This window comes from Panthera tigris, chromosome F2, assembly GCF_018350195.1.
Source record: "Panthera tigris isolate Pti1 chromosome F2, P.tigris_Pti1_mat1.1, whole genome shotgun sequence".
NCBI classification, from domain to species: domain Eukaryota; kingdom Metazoa; phylum Chordata; class Mammalia; order Carnivora; family Felidae; genus Panthera; species Panthera tigris.
In genome coordinates, this window is record NC_056676.1 from 21,482,143 (window position 1) to 21,504,721 (window position 22,579).

Below are 22,579 nucleotides of genomic sequence, written 5' to 3' on the forward strand. Positions count from 1 at the left end.
TGCTGAATTACATGGACAATTTTTTCATATTATTTTGATAAAGTAAAAACGAAAACAAAAAAATGTCTTGGTAAGTTCATGTGAAATATTTTTAAAATCATAAAAAATTTTTTAAAAGCACAAAAATCTCAGAACTGTTACCCATGGGAGGGTGTAACCATTGGCCACATAATGTTCGTGAAGCCAGTGCACATTTTAAAATTTTCTACCCAGAAGCTGTGGTGCTTCTGTAAACAGAAAAACCTTTTTCAAAAAAATGAAAATTTTATGGCAAATGAATGGTATAGGCAATAAACGTGCTGGCAGTTCAAGGATAAAGTCTTCGGTGTGAACTAAGTATTCGCAGACGCCTTCAGGTATGATGCGGTAGTGAAGATATGCCAATGATTTATTTGCTATTCAACATTCAAGTACTACCTTACGAGTCAGAAAACAGGGTTTCCCGTCATCACTTACGAGCGGTTTGGACTTTGACAAATCGCCTAACCCCTCTAAGACAGAATTTCCCTAACTATGAAAAGTAGACTTCGTAAGGTTCTTCAACAGATCAGATGAGGAAAGCACAGATTGCAAAGTTCAATGAGCAATCTACGGCACCACACAAGTGTTAGGAACAGTTATTGTTTACTTCAGTAAACATTTCTAAAATTCCCCACTGCATTTATGTATCTTTTCACTTTCCCAAACTAGCTAAATATGACTCGATCTCTTTGCATATCTAAAATTCTTTTCCTACTTACTTATCAAACATCTCTGAACTCTGAAAACCTGATCCAAGGCTTTGTTATTTTTATTAAGGGAAAATATTTCCTAAGATAGTTTCACATTTAGTATCACACAGACTCATATTTGAGGTTTCTTTATTTGTGCCTTTCAGGAATACCAATTGTTCAAAGTTCCCATAACATCTAACACGGAGAAGCAGAGAGCTCTCACACTCCTAATACCGACTCCACTGCAAAAATCGGGGCCTCAGGTAAGCTTTCTATATTAATGTTCATTAGCATGTGACAATCACAAAGGTTTAAACGTATATTAAATGCTGGACTCATGGTGATAATTACAGGGGGATAAAAGGATGACTAAGACATACTTGGGACCTCACAGGGCTTCCCAGGACGACATCAGTTTTGTTTTTGTAAGCTCTGGGCTACATGGGCATGTGGCTCACTATTTAGGTATTTATCAGTGAACAGTTAATATTGATATTATATATAAAGTATATATATATATATATATATATATATATGTATATATATATATTATATATAAACTTACAACGAGAGTTTAAAACATTCCTTGTAAAATAAAATTTCAATTTCTTCTGGATAAGTGTGTGAATATCAATACCGTTTTTTTGACTTTATTATATACATTTAATAGGAAACATTACTTGGGGTTATGACTTGTTACTTTCATTTATACTACACATTTTTGAACAATAAATACTGACCTCAATAATCCCTATCCACCAAGAAAGTGAGTAAGATATAGAAAATATATTTTAAAAATGGATGTTTTCATTCCATAAGTTATTCCCTGGAACAAAGTAGAAAGGGCCATGGAAGCTATATTGGCACGTATTGGCCACTGAGGTATGACCAAGTAAATCACAGTTCAGTACTTGAAATGGTACCCAAGTGACTTTCCAGACTTAATGCTACTTCTAAGACTGTACATTAGCTGGAATTCAACATAAGTTATATTCATTTACTGGCTGACTGCAGGCTGAGATTCCATTCCATTTAGTATGCTGAAACAGGCTTTAATGGCACTCCTGTGGCCTCCGAGACTTAATGCAACTTCCAAAAGGGTCTGACTTACTTCAGGGAGAGGTGGACACACCAGAGAATCGGGCTCAGGCAATATGAACGTTTCACCACCAGAATCGGATCTATAGGGCTGCCCCACCTGCCTTCGTGGAGGACTCAGGCAAAGAGAGCTGCTAACTTTCAGTCCAGGCCACCAACACTGGATTTCTGCAACAGCCTCCTTTACTGGTTTCCTGCCCATCTTCTGGCCCCCTCCAGTTCATTTTCCACAAAGGTAGAATACTTTCTCTAATGAGCATATCTGATCTTCTCACCTCCCTGTTTAAAAAAGTAACTGTTAGTGGCTTCCTATTGCCCTCAGGATACAATTTAAACTCCTTACCAGAGCTTATTTCTTAGACCCTGGTCTGGCTCCAGATTATCTTTTAGACTTCTTTGGTTTCTTCCCAGTAACCTCAACCCAACTCACCCAGATACACATTCCAGCCTGACTTGACACAAATGAAGCAACATGTGGTTCTCTTAAGGCTATTCTTTGCACCTCTTACTTCCTCCCCATTCAGTCCTAATTTCTAATCAACTTCATAACTCAACAGCGACTAGAAACCCTTTTCTTCAGAAAAACCTTCCCTGAGTTCCCCTCTTCTCTTTCCTCCTAAGGCTAGATTACTGAGTCTTTCTTGCTTGCTTGCTTTCTTTCTCTGTAATGTATACTTTTAGAGAAATTATAATTTTATATAACATGTACACAAATATGTTTATAGTATCATGACTTATGAATCAGTATTTTAAGCTAATTAATAATTAGCAAGTTGATACAAATTAACAAATACCAATTACGTTTAAGCTCATTAGTCCTTTCCCTATTAAATAGGCTAAAAAGAAACTTAGAGCTTATATAACTAATTATTTGTAGTCAACCCATACAAATATCCCCAGCATTATCCCATACAGTAACACTAAAGACAACGTCCACTGAGCACTTACTGTGTGTTGGGAATGTGTTCATCTTTTACCTGCTTTATCTACACCCTACCACACCTTGATCCTATAGGGAGTATTAATATTCTCATTTTGCAAATAAAGACACACAGGGTTGGGTTAAAATAATACAGCTTTCATGGGGTGAAACTGAAATTCAAAAATAGCTCTGTGCGGTTTTAGAGTCTACACAATGCTCTCTTGTCCTCTCTTACCTACTTTCTATTGCTTTGTGAGAAGTTCTGAAATTCATTCTCGTTTTCTATAGGATTAAGAAAAGCAAATAATAAGAATCATAGCACTTAAAACTTACTGAGTGGTAACTCTGAGCTGGGCCCCCAAAACAACATTCTACATGTTACAGCTCACTGGGCCCTCACCACCACCCCATGAGGTGAGTACGCTTACGTCCCACTTTACAGATGAACAAACTGCAGAAGACATACACGGGCACGACGGAGGTGGGGTTCGATCCCAGGCTGTCTTGCCCCAGTGTCGAAATTCCTAATCTCTACGGTATATGTACTGTGCACAAAGTAATCGGGGCTGGCATGGGGTGTTGGGGGCAAGATCTTAAAAAGAATTTTTTTAACCAACATATTGAACATATGGCTAACTAACTGCCACGCGATCATCAGGAGACGCTTGTTAAAAAAGCGCACATCTAGGCCCCTCTTTGGACATGAAATCACTGTCTCCTTGAGGGAGAAAGGGGAGGGTTTTACCCTGAAAATCCACAGGTTTATCAAACGCCTACAGTACCTGACTTTTAGGACCACTACATTTTGTTCCAATTCAGTAGGTGTTTTCACAGCTACTTCAGAAACACGTAACCAGGACAGCCTTTCTTTTTCCACTAAGAAAGTAATCACGCTCGTCAAGCATTTATAGAATGGAAGCTTCGCAGAGACTGTTTGGGGCATTTGGGGTCCTTAAGCTGTGCTAAAGCTCGTAAAGGGAATACAGGGTCCCACCTTGATAGCTGATCTGATGCAGATCGGTGCCAACACCGCCAGATGAATTTCACCAGTTCAGAACACCACAAAGGCAAAATCGCAACCACAGTGCTCCCAAGAAGGTTTTGGTGTGTAGCCGCAAAACCCCCTTCCTACCCGGGGCAGGCCCAGCAGGAGAGGCACATTTGTGTCGAGGGCTGCCGTATGGCGGGCTTGAACACGGACGCTGGAGGCGAGGGAGGGCAAGACATGACCAACAAAATGAAAACAAAAACAAAAAAACAGACCTCCTTTGTCCATTAGGTTCAATCTGCAGAGAGTTTCTATTTGATTTAGGAGTCTTCACTTTCATCTTAGGTCACAGAATCAGGCTTAATATTCAGAATTCCTTTATCAAAATAAAGTAGAAGTTTTCTCCTGCCTAGAGACAAATGACTTGACATGAAAAGTCACCTCTAGGTAAAGGAGAAAGCAGAAATATTCTGTAATAAAATGCTTTATATTTTATGTAATGTTAGTATTACAAAAATTCTCCAAAGCAGAAGGAATTCCCACTTAGAACTCATTATTTCTTAATTAAGGAGGTTGGCAGGGAGGGGGTGCAAGTGACGCTCCAGTAATGCCCAGGATTATTCTTGGTACAGTTTGGAATTTACGCTCCAAGCAGGATGGCGGCAGGGGAACCTTCTTACCCAGTCGTTAAGAGGAAAATCTTCTCTATTTAAATAGTTTACTATTGTGAAAAAATCATAGCAATACTTCTCTCTTTTTTTTTTTTTTTTTTGTCAGGGAGGGGAAAGAAAAGAACACTGAAAAAAATTTTTCCTTTCAGAATACCTCTAAGAGGCAAAGCTGCTCAAGTGAATGAAGCGAAAACACCTGGTAAGTTTGGGAAGGAAAACACAACTGTGCAGAAAAAGCAAGCAGTGCATTCCTGGCAGGCAGTGAGGACAAATTGCCCAAAGGAGAAGATCAGAGAGTGAACGCTTCTTAGAAAAGCAGGGTGAGGGGCTAAAGGTAGGTGAGAGAAGTGTCTCGATCATTTAAGAAAAGAATAACAGTTTGGAAAAAGAAATGGCATTCTTTAACCAAAAAACCCAAGAATCTAAATTTTGAACATTCCAATAGGAGCATACTGGGACACAGGAAATGTTAAAGGGTGGAGGAGGTGGGGGGAAGTGGTCATAAACTCAAGGATATATATGTGTATGTAACTGGCCCTACAGAAAGGAGATGGGAGTTTGGGACAGATGTGCTAAGGGAAGGATACTGCTGCCCATACCGTTGCCCAAGCTCCCCCATCCACAGTCCGCCATATTAGTTCAGGATGGGGTCCCTGTGATCCTGGAAACACAACAGACTCATTCCTGCTACTCTTATTTAATGCTTCCCTCTACCAGTCCCCGTTTCCCATCCTTCAAGACCTGGCTCAAGTCCTAGCTTTCCAATAAGCTTTCCCTGACTATTCCTCTCTGCACCGATTTCCCTTTCTGGGGATTCCAGTTCACTAACTGAAGCCACATAATTTGCCTCTTCCTTAGTCTTGTTTTCATCCTGACCTACGTTCCTTAGATTCCTGTGTTGTGTTTATCCTGCTGCCTCACATGGAGATGGAAAAACCATGGCTGATTCATGCCTTTGAAGGGTTTCCTCTAGGCTCAAGTGGGAGACAGAACTGGCGCTAGAGAATTTTCATCCAGGGTGGTGACCAAAGGGTCCAGTAATAATAGAACTGACCTAAAGAATCAGATGTAGGAACAGATGGAAACCTTTTAATAAGTCTTTTTTTTTTTTTTCTTTTTGTTGGTGGTGGCGATTGTGGGCAGTTTGGAAGGGCAGCTTGAAGTCCAACAGACATCACAAAAGAAAAAAAGTCTCTCAACTTCCTCACTTGCCCAGTGATGAAAAAGAAGAGTAGGGAAAGGAAAAAAAAATAATAACTCAGCTTATTTCTCAGGTTTTATCCGGAGAATACACACTGTACTGTTTTTTTTTTTTAAACTAGATGATGTATAAAGACTTATCTTTAAATTTTTTTTTAATCTTTATTTAGTCTACATTTATTTTTGAGAGAGAGAGACACAGTGCGAGCGGGGGAGGAACAAAGAGAGAGGAAGACACAGAATCCGAAGCCGGCTCCAGGCTCCAAGCTGTCAGCACAGAGCCTGACACGGGGCTCGAACTCCCGAACCGTGAGATCATGACCTGAGCCAAAGTTGGACACTTAAGCGACTGAGCCACCCAGGCGCTCCTAAGACTTCTCTTTAAACACTGGATTACAGTCACTGCTTTAAATGAAAGAAAATTAACTGCAGGACTTATAAGCACTCTTCTGGAAGGATGTAAAATATTTCTCAGTCTCCAAAAAGAAAATCCAGAATTTTACATCAAGTAAGATTTTAAACTGATTCAGCATCATGGATTTGGAACACCTCATAAAATCTTACTGGATCACAGAGATGGAAGAAGAATATCCCATCCCTATACATACTACAAGGACATCCTGACAAAACCCTGACCTTTCAGTACAGATATGGGCCTCCTAAGAGGCTGCTGCGAGCTCAGGTACTGGCATATTGTGGGTATGTTAATGAAATTAAGAGTCTCGCTTGCGTATGAGAAATTTCATATTCAGAATGCAATAATATTCTTTTTTTTAATAGTCCATTTATATTTTGGCATTTCCACCTCCATCATCTCTGGTTATTTCCAACATCGCTTCATAAGGTAGCTGAGGCAGACATCCTCCTCATTTTCCAAGAAGCAGAGTGAACGCTGCTTTCTCTCTTGGACAAGGATTCTAAGGGAATGACCAACTGTCTCCACTTTCAGGTCACCGTCTTCCACTCTACCACGCCAAATCCACCTTTTAGATTTTCTGACTGAAACGCATTGAGAGCGAATCGTAGGTTACAAAAAGTGGGTGTAACTTCTGGTTACATAAACATCACAGACATACCAACGGTTGGGACAAAGGTACCTGAAACATTTAACGGATAAACGTGCAATCAAAACACCTCCTTTCTAAAAGGCTTCTTCCGTATAGCTCTCTTCTAGGCTAGGAAGTCATTTTAAAAGCAAATTATAGAACGTTGCCCATAGAGAGTATATCACAAAGACTTTGCTTTCCTCTTGATCTTGTCAGGGATTCCTACAGAGAAAGGGTAGTGGTCTCATCAACCGTAAAAAACAAGAAACAGTCTTGCTAGAAGACCCTGTGTGGGCCACCCAGTTCTATAGGTGCTAAGCAACTGTGTTTGAAAAATAAGACAACCTCTCAGAACCTTCGTTAATAAATCCCTACTACTTTAGCATATTAAGAAGACTAGAGTTCATATTGATAAAGGCCACGGTTTAAAATATGAAATCGAAGCTTTCTGTGTGATTTCACCGGAGAACACTGCCCCGCTCTAACTTCAAAACGCTTAAAAAAAAAAAAAAAGAAAGAAAGAAAAGGGGGACGTGTAGGTCAAAGGTCTACTTCACAGAGAACAAGGACTCACATTAAAAACCAGAATCCCAGCCCACACAAGAATGCTGGAACCTGCTGGGGCCTGTCTGTACTCCCCATGTTTTAGAGTGTTTCCTAGCACTTACTCCGCGAGCAGGATGCTCTTTGTCCCTCGTGTATTTTCACAGAAGTCCATTTGCTTTCCTTCCCTGGCCTCTTTGCCATGGGCTATGTCCATCATCGGGCACGATCTATGTGGCAGAAGTTAGTGCAACTCCCTGGGGAAAAGCCTCTGAAGGCCAGATGGGTTATTTAAAACCAAAGTTTCCCCCCTTTCCTACAAGAAGGATTTTAAGTGACCAAGCTTTCCTTTTTATCCTGGTAATAGTTTTTATATTCCGAAGAGCGTTTTTTTTCACTTAGGTAATAAAGCTTGCAGAGCCTTTACGTTTACCTTTCTTGATCTATTTCTATATCCTCTAACAGTTCCTATAGAAAATACATTTGGTGCTGACCACTGATTACTGCTGCAGCTGGATTTCAAAAAAAAAAACCTGATACCATTTTCAGTACCCATTAGCTGAAATAACACAAGATGCCAAAAGAAACGAAATGGAATATTACTTAAAAAAAAAAAAAATCACCTTCGGCACAAAAAAAGTTCTAGAACGCAAAAAGGCCATGAACTAAAATATAAATGTGAGTAGACCGGCAAAGTCGTCAGGGAGAAATTTTGAACATCGCTGCAGGCTACAAGAGTGATTCTTCAGTTCGAACTGTATTGTGTCACTGTATGTCAAGAAGTACAAATCTCAAGTGCTTTGTCACGCAGATTGTAACAAAAGGTTTAAGATTCATTTTCTGAAAGTCATGCATCTTGGAGTTTGCTAATTTTCCTTGTGAAAAATGTCAGGTCTACAGACAATGAAAAAACCTTTCAGAGAACATTTTGCTAAGCAATTCTGAGGTTCTAAATGCCTCATACACGGAAACACTTCGGCTGTATATGTGAGAAGCTATGGACAGGCAGAACAAAGGAAATAAGGACAGTTTCGCTGACTGGGTTGTTATTAGATCATTTCCACTGGATCATGAGCCCCAGAGAAGTGAGGCATAGAGAGGTGCACAGTGGTCCCCCTTGCCATACACTCTTCAACGCTTGCCCTCCTTTGTGTCTTCTCACTGGTTTGAACCCCAATCTCTTTAACAGAACAAACAACATAATATACAAAAAGGCAGTTAGAACTTGTGTTATCTTCCTCTCTAAGTGAGAGCAATAAAGCCTAAGGAAAATAAACAAAGCGAAGTTTCCAGAGCCTTCTAGTTTCCGTGCATGTGTGTCTGCGTGGCCCCTCCTATCTATCATGGCAGATCCAGTGCAGAAGGAAAGGAATGCACCACACTGAATTGCTGTTTGGGGGCGGTAAAACACTCAGAAACACTCAGAAAGGCACTGTATGCCCCCACCTCCCATTCTGGGATGCCCTCAACCGGCTCCTTCTAGAAGTATGAACACAAAGGAAGACTGCTTTGGACAAACTATGATCATAGACCAACCAAGATTTTTATTAGGCTAACTTCCAAATTCACTTCTTCAAATGAAGGGAACTAGGGTCCTGATGAATCTTAATCTCTAACCTTCTTTGTGGCATCGACCCCTCCACCTTTAAAAAAAACATTCATCTATTTTAGACCTATTACTAGACACCAGAGATGAAGAGATGAGTAAAGAGGATCACTACATGCAACCATCTAGAATTAATAGAACTAAGTTATTATGGGATGCTGGGTTTTCCTCAAAGCTGAGGCTCAGCTAATTCTAACCCAATCTATTTTTTTTTGTGCATGAAAGTCTTTAGTGGGTCCTTACCTTAAATAAATTGCCAAACAAAATGTCATTTTCTTCATGTGACTCAGCCTCACAATTACGAACACAGTTTCTTGTTTTCTGTGGGAGATGGAAGTAGGGGCCTATATTGTGTGGAACGCAGGGGTAAATGAAAGGTGGTGCCAGCAATAGCTCTGGAACGTGCATTAAAAAAAATCTAAGTAAAAGTTTGATTTTAGGTCAGTTGCTTCCTATACATAAAACGTCAATGGGGCACATGGGTGGCTCAGTCGGTTGAACATCCGACTCTTGGTTTTGGCTCAGGTCATGATCTCCCAGTTCGTGAGTTCCAGCCCCACTTAGGGCTCCACGCCGCTGGTATGGAGCCTGCTTAGGATTCTCTCTCCTTGCCCCTCACCGGCTCATACTTTCCCTCTCAGAACAAAGAAATAATAAAACTTTTTTAAAAAGTGAATAAAAACTAGTGTGTGACAAACTGGGCAGATATTCTGTGAAAGTGGTCAGTAAATAAAAGGCTGAAGCAGTTTCTTCTAAGAGGATTTTTACATGGACACACACTCATCCATACTCACACTCCCCACACACTCACACACACATATGCGCGCGCACACACACACACACACACACACACACACACACACACACACACAACATCCACGCCTCACTCTGGCTGTCGGGGCCCTTTGGCCAGCAGCATTGAAAACACTGTCTATGCCACTTGCACAACTGACCCAGGGTCGCCAGGGACCCGTTTTCCATACATATTCATCCATTCGGCTAACTCATTTGCATAAAGTTTGTCAATGGCCTGTGAAGGGAAACCTCCTCACACCCTTCCAAAACGTATTCCAGAAACACGAAGGCTAACCCTGGGAGCAGGGAAGTACCAACGCTAAAAGCAAGGATTCTACCTCTTCAGGGTGAACCCTATAGTGGTCTATGAACAGAAACATTTTCTTGTCCTCTCTTAAACTTGTTTCCAAACTTTCACTGGATGTACAAAAGGAGATCACTAAAGCAGAAACAGAATTTTCTAGCGACCTTACAGCAAAAGGGAAAGCAATCAGACTTCCCAATCCATGAGGTTTTACTTCATGGGCTATTAGTATCAGTGCATAGAAAACAAAAATTCAGGGGCGCCTGGGTGGCTCAGTCGGTTAAGCGTCCGACTTCGGCTCAGGTCATGATCTCGCGGTCCGTGAGTTCGAGCCCCGCGTCGGGCTCTGTGCTGACAGCTCGGAGCCTGGAGCCTGTTTCGGATTCTGTGTCTCCCTCTCTCTGACCCTCCCCCGTTCATGCTCTGTCTCTCTCTCTCTCTCTCAAAAATAAATAGTAAAAAAAAAAAAAAAAAAAAGTTTAAACAAAAAGAAAACAAAAATTCAGCCCTTGTTTGTCTTAAAATGAGGCACATGCAGGATCCACAGAAGCCTCCCACGACAGAAGTGCTGAACACTGGAGGTGGAAGGATCCAGAAGGATCTCCTGGACCAAACATGGGCAGCATGTATGGCATACTTCCCAAGGCTTGGAAGTGGCAAATACCCACAAATTACCAACTAATTCTGTTCCTCAAGTGTCATAAAAGTGTTCAAGTACAAACAGCACTCAGAAGTGCACTTTCTAAAAAGCTTTATCCTAGAGCTGGTATATACTTATACATGAATTTGTGTGACACAAGGTCTCAATTATCTAAAGAGCAAATCTGTCCTCAAGAATATATACACTATAGGCAACTATATTTTAGATTGTTGTAGCATTCTCTGAGAGGCTTCCCTGTTGGTACTATGATTTAAGTGCATTACAACATAGCAGGGTCTGACTGTTCTAAAATCATTCTCCATTTTGACACATCCTTTGGCGTTTTCAGGTTTATCCCTTAAAGTCATCGTTCAGGGTCCTCACATGGATGGAGACAACAGCCCTCAGCACTAATCCCTGCAGAGTGAACATTAACCGTTTTGCTGCACGGGTACTAGAGTATTCCAGCTCTGTGTAGCAGAATGTCACGTTCCTATCTTCGTTCCTCATTTTGATTTCTGAACTGAACAATTTGCCGTTCATGTGGCGGCTGCCTCTTCTTTTTCTACCAGTTCTTCTTGCTCAAAGTAGAGCTATGACTGAGGGATTACAGAGGCGCGAGCACTTGGATGATGCCTCCTTCTTTCCCACCGCTGCAGAACTAAGTTCCTGTCTTTCACAGCAGCCCTTCTGTGCACTCACTGCCTCTCCTCCCCGACGTCTGCCACCCACGTCAGCAGCACAGCCGTTTCTCTCTTCTGATTTTCTTCTTCAGGTTCCTGGCTGTTTCTTCTGGTCTCTCCACCAATTTTTGGATCATGTACAAACAGCCTGATCTGTGTTGATAGTGATTTTCCTTTTTGCCAGGACATTAGCTAGATCTGGATTTTTTTTTTTTTTTTTTTTTTTTTTTTGCTATGCTTATATGGTTATTGGGTTCTTAGAGTTCTCTTTGCTGGTTTTATAATATATACACATATACACACACATATATATGTATGCTTACATATGCATATATACATACTTTTAGTATATTATGTACATACTATATATATATGGCTGCACATATATTTTTTTTCTCCTGCAAATGGGAGTGAGCATTTAAGTATTTGAGAAAGCTGGACAGTAATAACAACATTACTGGGGTGCCTGGGTGGCCCAGCTGGTTAAGCGTCCGACTTCAGCTCAGGTCATGATCTTGCAGTTTGTGAGTTCGGGCCCCACGTTGGGCTCTCTGCTGGCAGCAGCCTGGAGCCTGCTTCGGATTCTGGGTCTCCCTCTCTCTCTGCCCTTCCCTTGCACTCTCTCTCTAAAATAAACATTAAATTTTTTTTAAAAAATAATAACACCACTAATAAGTAATAAATAAGAACCATATCACCACCACAATGAGAGCAGTAACAATGAAAACAACCATTTCAGTTCTTACCATGTGCTACATACATGTTGGTCAGAGTGATTTACCTGGATAATCCCAATTAAATCTCACTCCACCACTACTAGAGTATATAATATTATCGCCACCCGAGAGAAGAGGAAGGGCAGATGTGGAGAGGTCAAGCCCCGTGGAGGCCCACAGACAGCAATGGCAGGGCTATTCAACAGGCAACCTGACTCTAAAGCCTACACAATGTTTTTTAAGTTTATTTGATTATTGTGAGAGAGGGAGAGAAAGAGCCAGTGGGGGAGGGGGAGAGAGAGAAAGAAATCCCAAGCAGGCTCTGCGCCGTCAGCGCAGAGCCGGATGTGGGGCTCAAACTCATGAACCATGAGATCATGACCTGAGGTGAATTCAAGAGTCGGATGCTCAACGGACTGAGCTACCCAGGTGCCCCTAGAACCTACTCCATTAACCGGACGGCAAGGTGTCACCGTGCCTTTAGTCTAGCCCTTTATGCCTGATGGAGGCAGATCTGTCCAAGAGGTGATCACCATAGTTTCTTTCAATGAATCAGCATAACACAGTAAGCATAACACGTTTCAGTTTATGAGTCATTTGAGTTACTAGAACATGTCTTCTAGAATTATGAAATTTTAATATCATGAAACCCTAGTAGCTAAATCTCTGAATAACTGATGATCATACCTTATATTTTAAAGGTGAAAAGATCGTGGGAAAAAAGCTAGGTAAAACACTCCCAAACCACTAAAATACATATAGTTTTACCTAGGATTCTAAGAATGTTTAATAGCTATAAGACTGATCTAAGCAGAAATCGCTGTTATTCGTTAAGGATCAAATAATTGGGATAATGTTGAAAATAATTTAAGACATTATAAAAATTTTTATATTAAAAAAAGATGTACTGAAAAAACACTCAAAGACTAATAGATTCCCGCAACTGGATACACAATATCATTTAATAATAGTGAAGCATTTTTCATAATACACTTGATACTTATAAAAATACATATTAATCAGAATTTCAGTATTTATCCAAATCTGGCCATAAGAGGTTTATAGCATATTATATATCATTACCATCACCACACTGCATGTTTCAAGTTAATAGCATATAATTATCTGGCTTGATATGTGGAAGTCATATTATATCTAATCATCTAAAATTGAGTCAAGGGCCATTATAGAAATACCCATATAAAATAATATCTCATTCATGGAAAATGGGTTCTGAAATCCCTCTGGAAAGGCCATCCCACCAAAGGCTGCACAAAAACACAAAGAAGTTTTAATGCAATATCCAATATGCCCAGATGCAATGGAAAATATGGGTAGAGAGGCAATGCTATATTTGGTACTGCACGTGTCTTTCTTTTTTTGAGAGAGGGAAGGAGAGAGGGACGAAGGAGGGGCAGAGAGGGAGGAAGAGAGAAAATCCCAAGCAGGCTCTGTGCTGTCAGTGCATTTCGAACTCATGAACTGTGAGACCACGACCTGAGCTGAAACCAAGAGTCAGAAGCTTAACCGACTGAGGCACCCGGGCTCTCCTCTTTCTTTTTTAAAATCAAGAGTTTTCCTTCTCCAAACTAACTTTCTTTCCTCCTCCTTCATTTCCACGTTCTCTCTATTCTCACACTATGTTCATACTCTGACAGTCGGTTAGTCCTCTTAGGAACTCATTCGGCTGTATAAGCTTTTGATCTTAGAGAAAGAATAAAGATAACTTTCAAGGATGTTATCTCTCAAACTCTCCGAAATTGCAAGACTAGTTTTTCCCCCTAATCCTTCCAGGACTGATAATTTAGCAAAATACAATAGTAAGGTATTACAAAGGAATGGAATGAAATGAAAAAAAAAACAAAAACAAAACGAGAGAGAGTGTAAGCCCCATTTCTTAGAATTATTACCTGATTTAACCAACCTGAGATTTACTATGGACCGATAAAAGTTTCTAAACACTTAAAACTTCTCTGCTCAGCTCATTGGGGATGGGTAACCAAGAGGCTGCAGACGGGCTTGGGCCCAGGAACCACATGCACTGAGGAAGCTCTCCTCTCATGAGAAACCTCACATGCCTCCTTCCGACCTTTAGGACCTGCTTCTCTATGGAGAATAGGCTGTGGTGCCTTATCTTTTTCTCCCATAGTTCTCAGAAGACTCTGTTCTTGACAAACGCAAGCTCCAGAAGCAAACAGGCCTTGTCTGCGTTATGGTTCATCTCATTACTACAGTCTAGGACTACTGAATTCATTAACACGATCTCTTCAACTCTTTTTTTCTTTTTATCCCTTTACTCAAATAATCAGCACATGCAGGAACATAATTCTTCCTTTGAGGAGAGTTAAAAGTTCTGGAATCTGGCATATAAGTAACATCCCTCTAACAACACATATTATCTGGGGTAAGCCAGCTTTTATTTTGTAGCTACCACATATATCAGAATTTTACAATTCAGGTATTTTTATACCAAAGGCAAAAACAAGTATGAAAAGATTAATAGATCTGGTCCCATTACGTTTTAGTTTAAAAAATGAGAAGCTGGAAGTTTACCTATGAAATATTATAAAAGTTTACAAATCTTAATAAAAGAAATAATAAGACAAAGAAAAACACTGCCATGGAAGAAAAAATGATTATCTTCTCAATTACAAAATATATACGATAGTAATAAAATCTTGTACCTACTAAAATGACAATTTTTACAAAGATAGTACCCAGAGGCACCTGAGTGGCTCAGTCGGTTGGGTGACCGACTTCATCTCAGGTCCAGATCTCACGGTTTGTGAGTTCGAGCCCCACGTCGGGCTCTGTGCTGACAGCTCAGAGCCTGGAACCTGCTTTGGATTCTGTGTCTCCCTCTCTCTCTGCCCCTCCCCTGCTCGCGCTCTGTCTCTCTGTCTCTCAATAACAAATAAACATTAAAAAGAAAAATTAAAAAAAGAAAGATATTACCCAATGTGTACATGCTAATACACAGCCCTTGTGTAAATACATAACAAATCTGTAAAAGAGTCTAAAAATTTACTTAGCAATTCAGGCTTAAATTTATTCAAAGGAAATAATTAAAAATGCACATAAAATATTCATGGCATTGCTCTGGACTTCTAACAAAATGGGAATTATTAAATAAGATATATATATGAAACTATGCAATCATTAAAATGATGCTATAGAATCGAGTTTATTGATGTGAAAATATGTTTACAATATATTTTACTGAAAAGAAACAGGTTGCAATACTATATTATACAATATGGTCCAATACTACATATCTGGAAGAATATTAAAGTCATAATAGTAAATATGAAACATTATTTTTCTTGTTTTCTAATTTATTTGCAATAAACAACTATTTTAACGTAATGAAGAATAAAAGATATAAAAGAGATAAAAACTACAAAAAGAATGCCTTCAATCAAAAAGTAGTGATAAGGGATTTAACTGAATTGTGGCTTGGCACCATTATTAAGAGGTTGAATGGGATTAAACTGATTTGTAGTGAAAAGATATTAGGAGAATATTTAGATTATAAGAACTTCCATTATTTTACAGACACATTTGCATGACAATAATCTGCCAGTTACATTTACGCCCGTGTGTTCCTGAGAACAGTATTGACAGCGTTAAACTTTCAGCTCTTCTTTGATCTGTCCTGCATTTGCGGTGTTTGGTCTATAGTTTCAAACTTAGAGCCCAGGGACTGGTCTTTGGAAGCAGTATCTTGAAGATGCATTGAGTGGTTGTCAATTTAATCTCTTGGTCATTGGTAGGTCATTGAGTTAACACATATCACATACTGTACTTCTAGAGCTACGATAATGACAGTGAAGAAAACAGCCCTTTTAAAAAGGTTGGCTGGTGATGCCATGCCCCAGCGGTTTGAGCACGTATCACACTCCAGCCTCTTACATCATAACTTTGGGTTTGTCGTTCCTTTTTTATTTAAAAATTTTTTTTCTTTTAATGTTTGTATTTATTTTTGAGACAGAGAGAGACAGAACATGAGCAGGGGAGGGGCAGAGAGAGACACACACACACAGAGTCCGAAGCAGGCTTCGGGCTCTGTAGACACGGGGCTCGAACCCATAAACTGTGAGATCATGACCTGAGCTGAAGTCGGACGCTCAACCAACCGAGCCACCCAGGCGCCCCTGTCATTCCTTTTTTAAAATTGATAGAGGCAGAGGCGGAAAACTTCAACGTCACAGGGAATGTTAGAGCTTTTTGAAAAGAACTTCAGAGACGATTCGGTCTGACCCCTTGAGGTTATAAATATGGAAATTTAGGCCCAGAGAATAGGTAAGTGATGAGCCAAAGCAGAACCAGGGATCTTGCCTCTAAGCCCAGTCGCTTTCTATCATCATTTACTACCTACACAGAACACAGGGCTCTACTTTAGAAGGTAACTACTGGACTCCAGGATTAATGAAAAGGCTAGTGTCAGTGTGTATACAGACCTTGCATCTGGTAACTATACGGTGCCTGTCCAGGTTGAGGCGTACCAAAGCTTGTGCCATAGCTGAGAAATCCCGTCTGTCCCGGTGACTGAGACTGTGACAATCCACCTTCAGTCTTGATGCCTGCCCACAATGCACCTAAATCAGTTAATGACAGCTTATCTATATGTTCATTTCAAAAGCTGGTAAACACCCCCCCCCAAACACTCCCACAACTGTTCAGTCACAGATGCTTCCCAATATTATCTCAATAACCAAAGGTATGCAAGCTTAGAGTGCAATACCCTAACCTAGAACTTCAATGAAAACAAAACGAAACAAAACAGGAGTATTACAGATTTGAGTGACTGTTCCCATTGTCCTTTGTCTTTCCGATTTACCTTTTCTATAAAATTTAACTCCAGTGATACGATTTCTAGATTTAGTTTTGTTGTTTTATAAGAGGTTAAAAGATGATCTCCTTTAGAATCCAGTAATAGCCATAATTAAACTTCAACTAGATTGTTCTAAAAGTCACTGTGTAGATTAGTGTCAAAAATCAAAATTCTCTTTTTTTTGTGTGTGTGTGTCCAACTCCATGGAAGCAAAACTGAAAGCTAGCTTAGACCTTTGAGGGGATTCCACATCCCTCCAAAACCGATGAGGGGATTCCACGTCCCTCCAGAAGGGAGGATCGGAATGTCTTCTGAAACTCCCGGCCCGTGGTCCTCCAGTGCGTCCACTTAGACTGTGTCGAGCACTACCAGAACTCCAGAAATGAGCTCACACAGAAAAGACAGAACGAACAGACACTAACTGTGGCCAGTCAGGCTCTCCGGGTCAGGGGTCCCTCGGGGGTCTTGGGGATCCCGGGCCGAGCCCCCAAATGTTATGCCCAGAATTCGTGATCCCCAAAGACTGCCAGAGGCCGAGTCCGATACAAAAGCAAAAGAGCCTTTATTCGAGCTAGCTCGAGCTCAATCCCCTACCTGCACCGACACAGCAGTGACATACCGGGGAGCACAAAATTCTCTTTTCTAAGAGGAGATTAGAGTCTTTAGCCTCACAGCATTTTTTTCCTTTTTTTCTTTACTCTTTCTGCCACAAAGATGATTTTAGCACTCAATTCATTTTGAAGTCAGAGGAAACAATATTGGGCACAGAACTAAGCAACACAGGGGAAAATCTCCCAAACACCCGATCCCACCAGAAAGTAAGCACGAAGCTAGGAGGATATTAAAGGACTGTATCATATAGAACAGCATAGTGATTTACAAACAAGTAAAGCTGACCAATAATTCCCTTTCTGTCCCTGATAGTTTCAAGTATTTATTCCAATATTATTGTTTTAAGTGTAGCCTAAAGTACGCTTTCTTTTTTATCATTGTAATATAAAAATCATGTGTTTGTGGCCTCCAAATACTTCCCAGAATGCCAGGCTGACATCCGAATTTTAGGACTTGGGTTTGGCAGTACTGTTGTGCAGGGCTCAGCGCTGGATTGTAATTAAAGACAGTCATGAAAGTTAACAAGGGTCCTTAATTTCCACAGAAGGAAGAGAGCAAGTCTTCTGCCAAGCGAATCCACATTTTTGAATAATTTCACTTTGCACTTAAGATAAATGATATCTTTGGGATCTAGAAGACACAGTAGTCTCACAGTTTATTTCCATTTTAGGGGAATTTCATCAGTAGAATGAAGTTAGGTAACTTTCCTGAGGCAGTGGAAGAATCTGACTCTTGGCTGAGAGAGCCTACAGTAATTCCTGGCGTATCTCTACATAGCCTCATGATGATCTTAACATTTATGTCTTAAGAGAAGCTTAACATTTAACAAAATGTGACTTTTCCCCGCACAGGCAATCCCAAACCCGTCCTTATTAATGGTCCCTGGAAAGACACCTGACTCGGCCAGGTGGCTTGATGGCTCAAGAAACTCCCTTTCTTTCCATGTGGTCACCAACAGGGATTTCCCCCTGCTCTGTCTCCATTGGGGGTTCTATTAATCTGCTTTGAGTCTTCCTGTACCACCTCTGGTGTTAGCCTGGAGGCTCAATCTTTGTGATGAGAACAGATAAGGAAAAGCAGGAAGAGGTAGAAAACACCCTCAGCTGCACCTGTCTCCCGGGCTTCCACCCACAAGCCTGCAAACTCATCATACTGCTCGGCTCTATGCCAATCCAGAGAAGAGCGTTAAGCTCTCTTCTCCACTGATGTATTATTCCCACTATGATAAGATTTGCCTAGCTTTTCTTACAGGGTCTAAGTAAAAAGCCAGGGGGCACAAGTCCTGGGAGAAAGTCTTCTAAGACCATCTGGACCTTGACTATCAGCAGTTAAAAACCCTGACCTACGTGTTCTTCCTTCACAAGCAAGCAGAGGGGAGATGGCGGTCGTACTTTTCAATGCGCTGGCCCAGGAAAAATAGAATGCCTGGTCAGAAGCACTGGGAGCATCTCTTTGTACTCAAGGCCCCAAAAGAGAAGGAAGACAGTGATCAGGAAAATGCTGAGGACTCAGGAGATTTATAAGCACAGATGGCCCTGGGGTCAAAGCCCTCGACATGGAGCCTTGCCCTTACCATCTCCCGACCCCCACCTCTTCCGTTAAAGTCCCTATCCTTACTCTACCAGGTCTGATTTGAACCTCAGAATCTCTGCTCCTGGAACAATTATCTCAGACAATAGGGACATCCACTGATGGTTCAGTACTGGAAGGGTCCTAGACCACAGCCCGGAAAGTGGCAAAGGGCCCTACCATAATTGAATGGAGAGAAGGAACAAGAGAGCTGCTGTGTGAGTGGCAGTCGAGGCAATGGCATGAAGGGCACCCTCTCCTGGCAGGCCTGGTAGGCCTCCAGCACTTTCAGGTTGTTTGCACCAGAAGATACATTTACACTTCAAATAATCAGGTTACAAATACATTTTGAGAATATAAACTGGGGACTGCCTCAACTCACATCATAGTGTTGAAGCTATGTAATTCAAATCCGAGGTCCTTTTTCCTCATTTAGCACAAGAATTGGTTAAGAGTTGATGGCAGATAAAATTGATCTAAATCTACCATTATTTTCAGAAATCTTGCATAAAAGTTATAGAAATGTAAGGCAATTCTAGGAAGTCCATCTTATGGTTGTTTCTAAAATCTGGCTTAAAAATGCCTAGCTAGGAAAAAAAAAAAAAAAAACCTAGCTAGATAACTTTCAGTTCTGGGTAATTTTGAAATGAAACCATAAAGGGTGAAATCATATATAATTTACATTTTAATTTCGGTATATTTTATAAGAAATTTATATATAGTCGATTTGGTTTGGGGTAAAGGTAGAAAATAAGAAGGAATAAAGTAATTTGCCTTCTAATTATTAATGAAATGCTTAAAGAACATTATTTCTTTCAATATACTGCTATAAGCACAGATTTATTTATTTTATCAGTCCTTTCCTCCAAGCTTCCATGTACGTTTTCTTGATCGCTAGATTTTTTTTCTTAAGGAAATGTTAATGATTCACATTCTTCCTGCTCAAACAAAGTGCAATGTGTTTAAAATTGCAATTGCAATTCAATTGAAGAAAAGGTATCTTGAAATTCTAAGATTTCTTAAAATTAAACTTTGGGGTTTTGCTGGATTTATTTTTAATTTACAGGTATTGACCCTTTAACAATGGAGTTAAATTACACCAAGATAAAGGTAATCTCCAGGTGGGAAGGAACAAATAGGGATGTGAGCTTTAAAGGTTTCCTGCTTTGCCTCTTCAAAGGGCAGCCCAAGCTGTGATATATAGATCACTTTTCCTAATGGTTGATAATGCTGAAATTTAAAAGTACTACCAGCCTCACGTTCAGAGCAAGGATTTGTTGAATTCTGTTTGTACTTCCCTAATCATAGCTAGGTATCTGATAAATAGGAAACGTATCTTTACCCTAAAAGACTTCATTCACAGAAGTTTTATCTCAAATATGCACTAAAATGCTTTGGATTCCACAACCAAGTGCTCAAGCAGCAAATTAAAAGTTGAGCTACCAATGGGGGCGGGGGGTGGGGGGGGGGGAAGGAGAGCAAGACGGCATACGAACCACGCAATCTATCTGCCACTGACGACTTCCAGAGAAGGAGCCGCCGCTTCTTACAAGGCTCGTTGAAAACAATCAGATGAAGAATTTAGACACAAAAGGTGATCACACCTTCTAAAGCGGCCCAAGATGGCAGTCTTTAGGTACCACTCCTATGAACCTTGCCCCCCCCCCACAGGTATGCCCATTAGATCCCACCACTGAAGTAACGGGATTACTCACCATATGAGGAAATTCCGTACGGCTGTCCCGGCTGTGGGTATGTGACATATGCTGTAGCTTGTTGCATTCCTGTGGTAAACTGTGTTTGCCCATATGCAGCCATAGTTTGTGAGGAAGGGGTAGGGAGAATATGTGGGTATGGTCTGCTATTTGTCAGAAATGACAGAAAATAGAAAGCCCATGCATTAGATGGAAACATGCAAGGTAACTGATTAACAACCATATCACAAATTGCAGTTAAAGACGGTCTCTTCAAGTATAACTTCCAAATACAATACACAAAGTACTGAAAAACTTCAGTATCTCTTCTAGGTGACGCTCAAAAGAAATTTGTGTCAACACATTTACGGCTCTGTGAAATGCACTTTAGTTTAAATCAAGATGTAACATGTGGGCACAAAACATGACTTGAAATAAGGTAAAAGACTACTCAGAAAAGGCATTTATTGAGAGAAAATACATCTTACTTGGAAGGGTAAATCTGTGGTGGGGAGAACTGGTGAGTTGGTCTTGGGCTGAAGCTACTGCTCCCAATTGCTGGAAAAAAAAAGAAAAAGAACACATAACAGTCAAAGCAAAATACGAAATCAGCATAAAGCGCTGATCTAGTTTGAACGACAGGTAGCCCATACGAAATGGCCAGCATTCAACCTTTTGGGCCTGAAAAAAAAACCAAAACGGCAATTTCATGCGATCAACCCAAGCGAAAATCTACGGAACAACCTTTGGGAACTGATGAAGTGGTTCTAAGTTTAGATTAGGTCTTAGAAAGTGGTCACAATCATCTGAAATAGCTGGCAGCTGCAGGGTAAGAGGACAAGGAGTCCTGGCCACTGTGCAGAAGGGCCCCGCTCAAAGGGGGGCGGGGACGAGGGTGAATTTGCAGGGCTGGGCGGGACCAAAAGGTCACCTGGCCTATTGTGTGCGCTCAGGGACACACACACACCTGACCCTGGATTAACGGGAAACGCAGTCTAATCTTCTCCCAGGTGAGCAGAAATGGGGCCGCTCCTCATTTGCCTGCGTGAATTTAGCAACATTTTTTAGTAAAAATGCATTCCTACAGCGCTCTTAAATTTCTCAAGTTGCAAGCGAAGCCTGATCTTTCTTGTACTGAGGCAGTGTTCCTGGGCCTTTTTCAGTGAAACGTGCTTAACTTCAGTTATTTAAGTTAAAAAAATAAAATAAAATGTTTTTGTTGTCGTTTAAAGAGGTTATTCAAACATTCAAGCAGAATTTCATTTCTTTTTAATCACATATACGTTACTCAGTAGGTCTCAGAAATGCACTAAACTCTGCCATTCTTTTACACTCGTCCTGAACTAAAACAAAAATCCATTTTTGTTAACATAAGGCCTTAAAATGGTAGTTCTCAGCTTTATTGTAAATAGGGGCGATTTTATGTACAATATATATTACACACACATATATATACCCACAGCTCTATGTGTTTCCATGTATTACATATAAATATATGTAAATACCCCTATCCTCTACCCTCTACCTAGCTAAGATGTATAGTCTTTGGGTACAATTACAAGATATAATAGGTTCATCTTCTTCTTCCAGTAGTAATCACAGTCTTCAGGGGCTCTATTATTTATGAACTATGCTGCGTATTAAAATCCTTCTAAAAGCTTCCATGCGCTCAAAGTCTGATACATTTTTCATAACGTCACATCAGTCCACGTATACTTCTCAAGCTCAGTTTTCCATTTGGGTTCGGGAGAACAGCGGTAGAGTTGGACCAGAATCTGGATCCGGAATGATCCTTTCCTTGTAAAGCAAGCCGGCCTCACGCAGTGACCGTAGATCCAGACTCATACCACTGCTGCATGCCAGCTGCCAGACTTCAGCCATGTGGCTCTCAGTTTGGCAGAGTCGGGGTCCGCATTAAAGCGAGGGCAGGCCAACTCAGCTGGTG

The 22,579-nt window shown here is 40.6% G+C and overlaps 1 protein-coding gene across 1 annotated transcript in view; it reads right to left on the reverse strand.

Moving 5' to 3' along the window:
* EYA1 (EYA transcriptional coactivator and phosphatase 1) overlaps positions 1-22,579 on the reverse strand; it is a 169,644-nt gene that overhangs the window by 109,792 nt on the left and 37,273 nt on the right. The window contains exons 5-7 of the mRNA XM_007084782.3: positions 21,123-21,192; positions 20,656-20,801; positions 16,386-16,508 (exon numbers count right to left, since the gene is read on the reverse strand). Coding sequence (XP_007084844.1) covers positions 16,386-16,508; positions 20,656-20,801; positions 21,123-21,192 — 339 coding nt within the window. The remainder of the gene's footprint in view (positions 1-16,385; positions 16,509-20,655; positions 20,802-21,122; positions 21,193-22,579) is intronic.